The following is a 12,738-nucleotide window of genomic DNA, read 5'->3' as shown; positions in this document are numbered from 1 at the left end:
ATTAGCTGCCTTTCCAGAAAAACACCAAAACTTTTCAGAAGTACTTGAGCTTTTGTGAGGGCACAAAACCCTGTTTACTCTTTCTCTCCCAGGCTTCTAGACTTCTGACTGGCTAACATTTCAACACAGTTTGAATTTGGCATGTTCCTGACAGCGTTTGCTTTTTACATGTGGACGGAGATGTTATTTTAAAAACTGCACGTATGAATGGGATTTTTTTTTTTTTTAAATGAAAACGGAAAATCTCAGTTTTTAAAAATTCCCATGTACGTGTGGACGTAGCCTCAGACTTTATATCCCAAAGTCACGACTTTTTACAGAGGTGTAAAGGTGCTGGAGTAGTTTGGGCCCAGACTAAAAGAGATAGGAACGCTCATCATCTTACCATGTTATTTCCACTTTGGTTATTCTCTAGAATAATCATGTTTTTTAATACACAGAATCATGTGCTTAAAGTTATGCATAAATACTATAACTGTATGGCTGAACCAGTCTGGCCAGATTAAGGGAAACTACTGCATGTCTGAAAGGGGCTTAAAGCAGATATTGTTCTAGTAACTCCACACAAACGAGCCAACACACACACACACACACACACACACACACACACACACACACACACACACACACACACACACACACACACACACACACACACACACACACACACACACACACACACACACACACACACACACACATCAATGGAACACTTCTGAACACCCCCCACAGCGTCTCACCAGAATCTTAACACTTACCTATCAACTGGACTACAATGTGCTCTACAGCAAGCAGCTTTGTAGCAGGCTGGCAAAGAGGTTGCCACGGTTACAAGAAAGCGCCCCCTCCATCAAAACAGCTGGGGGTGGCAGTGGCTGTATGGTCTGTGTGTGTGTGTGTGTGTGTGTGTGTGTGTGTGTGTGTGTGTGTGTGTGTGTGTGTGTGTGTGTGTGTATCTGTCTGCATGTGTGTGTACTAGAGAGAGAGAGATGGGTGATGTTGAGTTGCCAAGGAGACACTTTAGTAAGAAAGGGGCTTGCTGCTCCTGGCCATACTGTAGTTCTTTAAATTGGGTACAGGGAACACACGCTTCAAGACACACACATGTAGGGCACAACTACACACACACACACACACACACACACACACGTTTCAATCTAGTATCCAATCTCAGGATCAGCCAATAAAACCTGAAGCTGTTGTTCTGGAGACCAGTAAAACAAGCCCTGACCTGCACTCTGCTATAAAAACACATGGCACTCACCGCCACTCACACCTGCAAAAGAAAGCCTGATCTCAATGTCGCCCTGTTCAGTGAAGGTTCTTGAATCTAATTCAACAAAAGCACTAAAAACAGGGTCACAAGACACAGAAAGATTACTTCCGCTCTTAGAGTTTTAGTAAAAGCCATTAAATTCAACAAGTTCTTAAATTACCACAGATATTTAACAATCTCATCTCTGTGAATGTTTTTAGATTTAAGCTGTTTAAACTACACAAAGTAACACACAAAGGTCTCTCATGAAAGAAGTGCTTCACACCGGATTAGATATACTGAACGTGGAGCTTTAAAAGCTTTTTTGGCGTGAAACCACAACGACAAGTTAGAGGTATGAATACAAACTGTATATAAAAGATGGCAATGTCATTGCCCAGTGATATGTTAGCATTTTGGTCAGCTATGGGTTTTTTTTTGTTGTTTGTTTAAAATCAAATTCAGATGAGACTGGAGTGCCAAGCTTTCAACTAAGGCTAGCAAGCTTGTTTGCAGCTTCCACGTGTCTTCTGCAAAGTAAACAACAAATAAAATACTGGAAAAATCACCAAGCTGGTGCTGATAGTTTTGGGGATGTCTGATGGTACAATTAACCCAATAGCAAACATATAATTTGTCACATACATGAATAATAAATTCTAAAAAAAAGAATCACCATCACAAACACAACTGTGAGGAAATTGTTTTATAGCATAGTGTAAAAACGTACTACTGCTGCGGTGTTGGGGATTTTTGCGCTTTTGTAGGTAGTCCCCAGTGGCCATTCGAGGAACTACAGTTTAAGCACTTCTGTGTTGGCCCTGGAAGTTGCCACTTGGGTCTGAAGAGTAGATACCAGTGTGTTAGCTTTTCTCTTTTCTTTCCTTTATCTGTGACATTCAGCCCCCAAACCCATGACTTAAATACACTTATAACAGAACATTATTCAAACAACAGTAACTTGTCCACATGTTTGAATCAACTGATCCCGCTACTTTTTTCATGGGATTTGTTGACAGAAAGATAAATACAAAACATCCCCAGCTGCATCCTTTAAAAATGAATGGCACTGTGACACGGCAACTATTTTCATATCACCTGACAAACCTGACTGCCCACCAAATGACTTCATACGACTGTACAGCCAGTAAAAGTAAAATTCAATTCATGGTATGGCCTATCAAAACTCACTCCAATTAAAGACCGGTTCAATCATTAAGCATCCATCCATCACTATCTGAATGCATTCAGCTATGTCAGAGGCAGAAAATGAAGCTGGATGGAAACATTGCTCTGGCAGTAATTGTGTTTAGTTGTTTAGATGTATGAGGGAAAGGGGACATATGGGCTGTTTGTATTTAGCCTCCACCTAGACAAATGGCTTTAATAACTGGAGGGGACTTAAAAGGCCATTTCATAATTACTGCCTACCTCTACTGGATTACAGCGATGCAGCGGGGGTGGCAGAGTATGGATGAGGGCTGGAGAGAACTCTGCGGAGTGGGACATGTGCCATTTGTAAACACGCAGCCAGTTAAAATACTTGAGGCAATGAGGCAGAACCGAGAGGGTGCATACATTGAGATGCACACAAACATACACACCCAGCGTGCTAGATTTATAAAGACCTTTACAGACAGCGAAATTATTCACTTAACCTTAATGCAGGAGGCAGCCTTCAAGACAGTCACTATGGTCCTGAGTGAATTAGCTGAGACATATTAAATATGCCGAATGACAACCAATCGCATCCTGCAACCTTTCAGAATCACAGAAAACTTTATTACATTTTCATAAAGATGTTGTACACATCATCAAGACAAAAAGATCTTTTGTAAAGTGTCTTAAATTATTGTGGAAAAACTTGAATTTGGCATTAAATTGAAAACAGTGAAACACCTACGTAAAGCGTATGACCCAGATCCAAAACACAGTCAACCCACACACACACAAACAGAACTCCAGCACTGGCAGACAGCGGGGCCCTAAACGGTGTAAAAGATTGATATATCCACTGTGATTCCACCCATAGGTTTTGGACTTAATGTTAGCATTTTGGCTGCTCCCATGTTGACTTTTAGTACCAGGAAGTGACCTTAAAAACTGAAGCACAAACCTCAGGTACAGCAAGTTGTAATATTCGTCGGATAATCCACTAAAAATGCTTCAAATGCATCAAAATAACGCAGATAGTGTAAGTGCCAGTTTTATGATTTCAAGTAGTGGTTTCATTTCAATTCATTTTAATTTATAAAGCGCCAAATGACATTATATTTTATATTGTAAGGTAAATAGACTAAGTAATACAGAGAAAACCCACATGACCCCTTATGAGCAAACACTTGGCGAGAGCGGGAAGGAAGAACTCCCTTTAAACAGGAAGAAACCTCTGGCAGAACCAGGCAGCCATCTGCCACAACAGACTGCCTGTGTTGGGACACCCGTCACTCAACTTGGCCACACCCCTAACACTTTTATTTAGTTCATTTTTACGGGGAAAGTATCCATAGAGGCCAAAAATGTATTTTCTACCACACTGTAAATATGCTTTTTAATCTCGTGAAGGTGGATGTTTTAACGTGAACGTTTAAGGAAGCGAGCCTTAACTAGCGCTTAGAGGAACTGTTGTTTTTGACTCTTGAACACTGGCTTCTTTTTTCAGGGGGTTTTCAGGAGGTTGCCCCTTTGTGCAGCCAGAGAAAACAGGGATACAATAAACATAATTTTTTCTATGCTTCACAGATCACACCTGGTTGTCAAGAGACATAATAGCTTCACCAAGAAAACGCAGTGTCCATGATTTAAGTCTAGCTGGAAGTACCTATTAGCCTGTTTCTATTACTTTGTAAAAAACAGTTTTTTAAAAAAGGGCTAAACTGCTACAAAAAGGGCTTCAATAAATCAAGGAAAAGTCATGGGTGTTGGGGTGGGAGGGGCTTGTGTATATTGTTCTATTTAAATGCCAGTTTCTTACAGTGTGACACAAGATTGAACATAAACACAGTGCCGCTGTAACCCAAACCTGATTTAAACTGAGCCATTATCAATCTCAAGGTCAGCTCTTTGTTCAACTCTGGAGAGCTTGGACCCTTTCCCCAAACTCAAAGACACAGAGAAACAACCCCCTCGCCCACTGGGAAAAACCTCAACATATAGGCAGAAAGTCCAGGGGATACAAAACACCCACCCCTGCCTGCCGCCTCTCACAGAGGGAAACTCCAGACTGGAACAGAGTCCATCCTGTCTCCAGAGCCCAAACTGTGCATTGAGGTGAGCCCGACTATACTCTCACGCTAGTTCACGTGGCATTCCATATCCGCACAGATAGCCCCACCAGCCGGGGATCAGACCACCAGTAGCCCCCGCCCTTGATGGCCACCAGACACACATTAGACCTGAAGGCTACCAGTGTGGCTCCAATCTGTAGCTCGCTCTGTGGAAGTGTTGAAGGTTGTGCAACAGCTCAGTTGAACCAGTAGAGTCTTTAAGTGAGGACAGCACACACCATTAAACCTTCCTTTTTTGGCCACACAAACACAATCTGAGCGCCTGACCTACTGACTAGATTTACCTCCTGGCGACCTTTTTGTCTTCAAAAATAAAGTTGAAAGGTAGCCTTTTACTACACCAAAGAACATCCAGCACATGTCACCGATGTGCCGGCCTTTCAGGAATTCATCCAAATCAAATAGGATCAATGGACTGAGGCCTGAGGTGCAGAAGAAGAAGACCAACTTGAAGAGGATTGTGGTCAACTTTAAAGAAAGAAAAGTTAGTTTTGTTTTTGTTTTTTTCCCAAAGGCAGAGTTGCGGGAGCGCATACAAACAGTCCTTATGATATAGTAAGTAAAAGAAGGAAAGAGAGCACAAACAGCAGAAAACAAGCTGAATTACACAACGCCCAAACAAATACTGTCAGGGGGGGAAAAAAGCAAAGGCTTCAGCGCTGGCAGGATGCTGGCTAGCTTTCTGATGCCTTATTGTGCAGGAAAGAAACAACAGGGACTAATGGGCACACAGAGTGATCTCACTGGTGGCACTGCGGCAGGGTTAGCTGTTAGCCATTCAATTCAATTCAATTCAATTCAATTTTATTTATATAGCGCCAAATCACAACAAAAGTCGCCTCAAGGCGCTTTATATTGTACAGTAGATAGCTCTAAACATCCAAACAACAACGAATGAGTCTGAATGAGTGTTTTCAAGGTGATCGTTTAAAGCAAAACAAAAACAATACACACTTAGAGAAGCTTGGAAAAGGCAGGAAAAACATACAAAATTACTGCAAAAGTGAGCGGAGGTGCAGTGCTGCTGTGCTGGATAAGATCCCAGGTGTGTTGTAAGGGGTAAAGTAGCCTGCTGCCAGGGAGACACTCTAAGGAAGAGAAATAAAGGGATGAATGGAGCGATATCTGTCCAGCACTGCTGGGACTGTCTTGGTGGGGTGTTCACATGCACGTACATGCAAACACAACACACACTGAGAGAACTGGGTCTGACTCGGCAGAGGAAACTCCAAGACTGGAGCATGTTCAGCATAATCACAAGAAGCTGGAACAGATACAGCTGCAGCTGAGCGAGGAAAGAGACAGCGGGAGAGGGAGAACCGCAGATTACAGAAGGCGAGTTACTAAAAAAGGATCAGCCTGTTGAGAGAAAGGGAATGAAATTGATCGTGAAGAGAGAAAGAGGGAAAGAAAGGCGGAGAGAGAGAGAGAGAAGGAGATGAAGTTTTGGGATTGAGAGCAGACTAAAAATGGGGATGAGTCTGGCGACAAAGAGCGAGAAAAAGGCAATTGGGAAGAAGTAGGAAAGGACGAGTGGTTGCAAAGATGAAAGCGGAAAAAAAAAAGAAATGAGACTTAAAGCTCTATTGAAGATTGAGACTCAAACGACTGGAGAATCAAGACAGAGAGAGAGAGAGAGGGGACAGCTTGAGTAAGTGACAGAGAGAAAGATGGAGAGAGAGGAAAGAAAGAGTTAGAGGAGTGAAACGCACCTCGCGGCAGCTTCAGCCAGAGAGAAAGAGGGTTTTAGCCAGATTAAAGAAGCCAGGCAGGCCTCTTAAGACCATCCGCCTAATGAAATATGTCAAAGCTCATAAAGAAACACCGAGGCCATTTAGGAAGGAGGGGTGAGTTGGGATATGGAGCAGGAAGCTGGGCAAAATACTCTGCATCAGCAAAAATGAAAAAACACGCAAAAGCCCTGTCAATACGCATTAGCTAAGACGTCAACTGGAGGGGGGATGGAGGAAAAAACCACAAGAAGAAAGGAATGCAGCAGAGAAGAAATGGATCGCTTTATCTATCATGTGTGCTTAGAAATGCCTGGAAAATGTGAGCAGGAGAGGACAGGGTGGGGGGAGCGGGTGGCAGAGTAGGGTGGGTATCAGACAGAAGAAGAGGAGGGCGGAGGTGAAGCCACTTGTGGGAATGCTGAGTGTGGGGGATTTGAGGTCAGCAACGATGCTCGGGCCATTTGTATTCTGCCAGGCAACAGGCTTAGCTGGCTGTTGCAGGTGGATTTTAGAGATCGGTGTGTGTGTGTGTGTGTATGAGAGAGCAGGAACAGAAGGAGTAACAAGGCCAGATGTGTCTCCCAACATCATAACTTAAATGCTGATTTTCTTATACGGGGCCTTGCTGTCATATTAAAAGACATTAAATCTAAATGAGATACAAATCACTGCTGAACTCTACAATTAAAATCCTGACGTCTGCAGCCGAGCTGCAGTCACGACACTCTGTGAGCAACATGTGATTTCTGTTCATCCTTCAGCTGTGCAGATCAACCACAGAGGGTCTGCCAGCTCCGGCCACTGAGACGAAATGCTGAAGCTGTTAGATCTAACAAAGCAGAAATTTACAGCTAGTGACCTGAAAAAGCTCCAGTAATACTGCACCTAATCTTTCCTGTCATTATCTTTACAGTTGTTAGAATGTTCGGTTATATTTGTCAATGCCACAGACTCCCAGGAAGTAAAAAAAATTCCATGTTCAAAATAAAACACCACTCGAGGCTCATGCTGTGGGTGTTAATGCAGTGCTTTAATGGCGCACTAATGGAGACCTCTGATGTCGTCATCCATGCTTCAATTTCCAGTCGCCTCTGCTCTGGATCCCCACATGTTCTGACTCACGTGCTTCACCAAATTCACCGCGGACCTCAAACTCGCACAGAAAGCAAATATCTCTGGCTACAAGCCAGAGAGCAGACAGCTCTCCATGGCTGAAGAAGGCGCGTTTACGTAACAAGCATGAGCGGAAGCAGGCTCATCATTTTCTTTGACATCGACGGCATTTGGACACCCTGGATTTATCCTCCGGGCTCAGACTGTCAGCGCCAAGTTTTACTGTAATGTCGCGAGCCATCAGACAGGTTTGCTGAAAAGATCTGAACTACTACAAAAAAGTGTTTTTAAAATCACGTGCAGCTTTTTGCATTTTTGTGGATGAACTTTTGATTGCATCTAAAATATTCCTCCTCTTGCTGTGCCACATCTATATCTGCACGTTATATTCAATTGAGCATGTCAATCAGTGTATTGCAGGTATGTATTGCAAAAGCACAAGCTCTCATTTTTGCAGTCAGAAATATAAAAAACCATAAACTATCGAAAGAAAAGCCTTCTAGAAACTGGAGTCCTGAGGGCCGCGCTAAGAAAGGAGATTAATGAGTCTGCAAGGTATGTAGAGCCTAAAGTCAGGAATTTCACCATCACAAAGGGAGCTCTCATTATAGCCGGCTAGACCACCACGGTGAATCTATGCTGAACATAAAACCTCATACAAGGAGTTCACTACGACCAACACTTCACATTTAGTATCAAAGAGCTCCAAAGGAGACTCTTTTTACTCTAAGTTCTCTTGTATGTAATGAGCAATCAGTTTTAAGAGGCCTCCCACTCTGCAGCATCAACTGCTACACAGACATCTTCAACCAGACACTCAACAAACATGGCTGGGTCCAAAACCTAGCAGGGTCTTAAAAGTGCAACTGCTGCAATGATTTGCACAAATATGGCACAGACCAACACATTTGTTCATTTCTCTTCTAAAAATGAGTCCACTATCAATTGTTTTATTAACTGTAACATATCATTTGTCCTCTATAGGGTGCTTTCTCATATTGGAAGAACAAAAAGACATTGTGAGAAGACAAATATGCCACATGCACTGGCAATACCGATTACCCACCAATGACTAGACACCACCTGAACTTCCATGTTTAGTAACCCCAGTATTTGGAATTGACCACGTCCTTCTTTCTATATGAAGAGCTGACAGACAAGAGACCAAACTGCAGGCCATCAAATACCCAGCCTGTTTGACTTCCTGATAAAGGCTTGGAATGTGAAAATGATTGGAGGTTGGACACAAAGTGACTTTGAGTTCGTTGATGTTTTAGCTTACATGCTAAATTATATATCCTAGTCTCCTTCTCAGGAAAAAACCAAACACTGATTACTTCACATACATCACTGCGCCGTGTCGTCTGTAAGCAGAAAAAAAAGTCTTCTATTTTACATTTAACCAGACTCTTCTCAAATAAAACAAAGCAGAACTGAGTGTGAACAAATAACTGGAGCAGAATTCATTGTGATGGAGTAGGGGCTGCTGTCAGCTGGGTGAGGATTGAACACTGCGGGCCTGCTGACCTGGGCGGCAATAAAGCAGCACGAGCTCAGACGCTAAGTGCTGCACAACTCAACTCTGTCAGCCAGGGGAGGAAAAAAAGAAAAAAAGGGAGGTGGAGGGAATAAAGAATAAGGAAGAATATTTGAGAATAACAAGAATCTTCACACATACGGTTGATTTTTTTTCCTGTGTGGACTTGTTGAATCGTTAAGCCAAAAGACACAACAAGGGAGAGAAGTGTGGCAGATTGGTGGGTCAAAGAAAAATATATCAAACACTCACTGTTCTTCTGCCCGACCAGCGATCCCACGTTGCTTTCATCAGCCACTAGGAAAAAAGAAAGAGCCAGAGGGACACAGTAAATATCACACATTATGCAAGCAATATCTAGTACAACACAAAACAGCATGCAGGTCATTCCAGTGCTCCGTGCTGCTTCATAAATGGTTATACTGGAGCCTACTGGTGCTGGCATATGTTGTAAATGACTCCCGGCGTAAGATGGAAGAGGACAAGCGAGAGGCAAAATGACACAGACTGAAGGAGGAAATGAAAAGGTGGCAGAAATATAAGAAAACCAGAAGAAAGAGAGATATTGTGATTGTGAGAGAAAATGAGAACAGAGAGATGAGACAATATGAGAAATAATAAAGGGACAAAGAAGACCAAAAAAGCAGCCCTCCCACCAACACCCCACCCCCACCACCAACACCTAATCTAACTAGGATTGCGGTCGGCCAGCGGCCGCCACCGCAGCCGGTGCACCGTGGGATACAATAATAGGTTTTCATTATCCTGCCATTTCTCTTAAATAATCCTTTTCATTTTTTATGAGGTCAATTTTCCCAACGGACGGATGAGGGTGAGGGAGGGAGCAAGAGTGAGAGCAAGGGATAACACGGGAGAGAGAGCAGGGAGAAAGGAAGACGTGACAGATGCAGAGAATGGCTGTGCCAGGAAAATATAATGGTAAAAAAAAGAAACTTAAGAAAAAACAAACAAACACACAATCAGTCAAAGTAAAGCGGAAATTGGAAAAAAAAAGAGACATCTGTAGCTACCAAGACAAAGAAGCAGAAATACCTTTCTTGTCCACATGTGCCAGATAAAATAAAACTTAAATACTTTCAAAGTTTCGGGAAAAAATATTCCAGGCCTCATGACCCTGGCAGATAATGAAAAGCTTCCCTTTCACTGTGCCGGAAAGATAAAAGTCTGCGTGGCCAGCAGCCAAGTTGGTCTCTACTGCCACAGAGGAAGGCTAAAAACGTAAAAATCTCACGTTTAACCCCAACTCTGCTAACTTATTGTGTTACTTTATTACTGAAACATTACTATACAAAGTAAGGGTAGTTCTTGTAAAGTACACTGACACTGAATAATTCTTTGAGGATATAGACAGTGCAGTAGGTCAGTGGAAAATGTAAAAAGGAGTAGCAGAGCCAAAGAACAAAAGTGACTGAAAGAGAGTAAATGAAGGATTGGGTATGAGATGGAAAAAGAGAAACCAGGAATTACAGGAAAGAGTGCGCGAGGGGCAGACGGTAGGACAAATAAACAGAGAAAGTAAACAAGCAGTGTAGAACAAAACATATATAAATGAGGAAAGAAGATTCACAAAGAGAATGAACTTGAGAGACATGATGAAACCAAAAGCTGTATATAAATGATGGACGTAGCATATGCAACATAACTCACTGGTTCATAGACTCTGGTTTTAAAGCCTGAAGTTCAGCATCTCAGCTTTTATAACGTGAGCGGTGGATCTGACTGACAAACTTTAGACAGTTTGTCAATCAATAATCAATCATCATCCACAATCAGCAGATTTTCGGCGATCTCAGTCTGGACCGGTGACTGGCCATTAAGCCTTCCATTAGCATGGAAGAGCACAACTGTAAACTGGGGGGGGGGGCTACTACAAAAATATTTGTAACAACAAATCCAATCATGCCCTCAAATGACCCTCACCCACTTACATGGATATTTTAAAGAAGCTAACAAAGGCAAAGCAGCTAAAGCTAACGCTGTCCAGGGCTAGCCACAAGCTAGCAGCCTTGGTATGAGCAAGGATCAAAGCAGTTATGAGGAAAATTATGAAGATGAGTAAAAAAGAGAAAAGGGTTGATGTTCTGTTATCTGGTGAAATTATAAACATGCTAGAAAATTATTGAAATGCCCGACATTTATTTTATTCAATAAACTAGCTGCATCTGCTTCTGCTTGGTCAGGTGAAAGATGTCAGGTAAATGTGCGTGGATAATAACTCATCATCAGTTAATGATTTGCACTTCTTCCCAGCTGCACAGCACGTCTTAGTTGTTTAAGGAAGGAAAGACGTACTGTAGCTTGAGGACAATTGCAAGGTTTAAAATTTTATTATAAAAATAAAACAGCATTTTACAAAAAGTGGGTTTTTTTATTTGTATATGCTGCCAGTTCTAAGGATGCCAGTGCATCTCTATTTATTTCCTATTTATGTCTCTAAATTAGTTCAGAATTTACAAAAACACCACCATGCTGTATTAAATCAGAGTTGAAAACAGCAATTAAGACTATTAACACATCAGGAAAGCATCTCCTGAGACCATTAATGAAAGTTGGGGTAATCTCCACATAGACTTCTATATAATCTGACTTGGTTTTACAAGTAGAGGAGTCAACCTTTGCTGTGAATTGGGACGAATGCGGGTTAAAGGCTCTCCTGCATGAGCTTCATTTTGGTTTTTGCCTCTGATAGTTAAAAATTCTGTGTGCCTTGTTTGATTTGAACCTTTTCTCATTTATGCACATGGTCTTCCATTAAAAACCAACCCTGCTAATTATTTAATTGCTTTAATTTCTGTGTCACTGCCAGCTCTTTAAAAAAAAGACCAATTGATTAAGGATAAAGGTCCAACTTTTGCTAGTGCTCATAATCAATAAGACGATGTAGGCGACGTGGTGTTTCTGCTATGGGCGGTTTAAAGGGTTAGATACTCAGCAGGATACTCCCACAATGCCCAGGTGTTGTCTGGAAAATTACTCTTAACGAAAGATAACTTTTGATTAAATCACTCACACTTCTTTAAACATTTTACAGAGTCATTGCACATGATATCACTTAGACTGCAAAGGGCGGTGTAGACGGTGTAGTCCTAAGAGGTCTGATGTTTCCATGCACTTTAAGCATCTTAAAGCCAATCCATACAGACTACTTTCCAAAGCAGACTATAGCTTTTCAGGCTGATAAAGGCATTAGTGGGAGAAAAAAAAACTGACTGGAAGAGACTTACTGTCAGATTTACCTCAAAAAAACAAAAAAAACATATTTTACCTTTTATAGCTGAAAGCAAAAATCATTCTTTCTGGCATTTTTAGGCATTTGTGGAACAGTAGAAAAAGACTGATTCATGATTCTGTGATCCACTGGAACAAACCCACACCGCTTGTCAGAAAATTCAAAGTTGGCGCAGCTATAGAGTCAGCGATCCCACAATTCATCTCAGCATTTGCAGGCTGAAGATTTCTGTGTGTGAGTGAAAGCTCTGAGTCAACAGAGTATTTGCTAAGGCATCAAGGGTCAATAAAAGCAGCTCACCTCTTTCTGTCAAGTGGTGTTTAATAAAAGCTAACCTGCTCTAAGGTGCTGCTGAAGCTCAGGTACGCGTGACTATACAGACTGACATGTGGGAAAATCTCCTGGGGTGAAAAAATGTCTCTTTAACAACAAATCGTACAGACAGGGCCGGCATCTGAGGTCTGCCGCACACTCAGAGACACACAAAGCTCTGCTAACTACCTTATTTCAGCCCTGAGCACTTTGGAGAGGGAAGGGATGAATAGACGTGGAATGATAACACA

The 12,738-nt window shown here is 42.0% G+C and overlaps 1 protein-coding gene across 1 annotated transcript in view; it reads right to left on the bottom strand.

Annotated features, from left to right (window-relative positions):
• The window catches only part of pard3ba (par-3 family cell polarity regulator beta a), a 196,539-nt gene that overhangs the window by 84,240 nt on the left and 99,561 nt on the right, over window positions 1-12,738 (bottom strand). Inside the window, exon 17 of the mRNA XM_031738444.2 lies at window positions 9,178-9,222. Within this exon, the coding sequence (XP_031594304.1) occupies window positions 9,178-9,222 (45 nt within the window). The remainder of the gene's footprint in view (window positions 1-9,177; window positions 9,223-12,738) is intronic.

This window comes from Oreochromis aureus, linkage group 23, assembly GCF_013358895.1.
Source record: "Oreochromis aureus strain Israel breed Guangdong linkage group 23, ZZ_aureus, whole genome shotgun sequence".
Taxonomy (NCBI): Eukaryota; Metazoa; Chordata; class Actinopteri; order Cichliformes; family Cichlidae; genus Oreochromis; species Oreochromis aureus.
The sequence above is the reverse complement of the archived record's forward strand: the minus strand, read 5'-3'. Positions and strand labels throughout refer to the sequence as shown.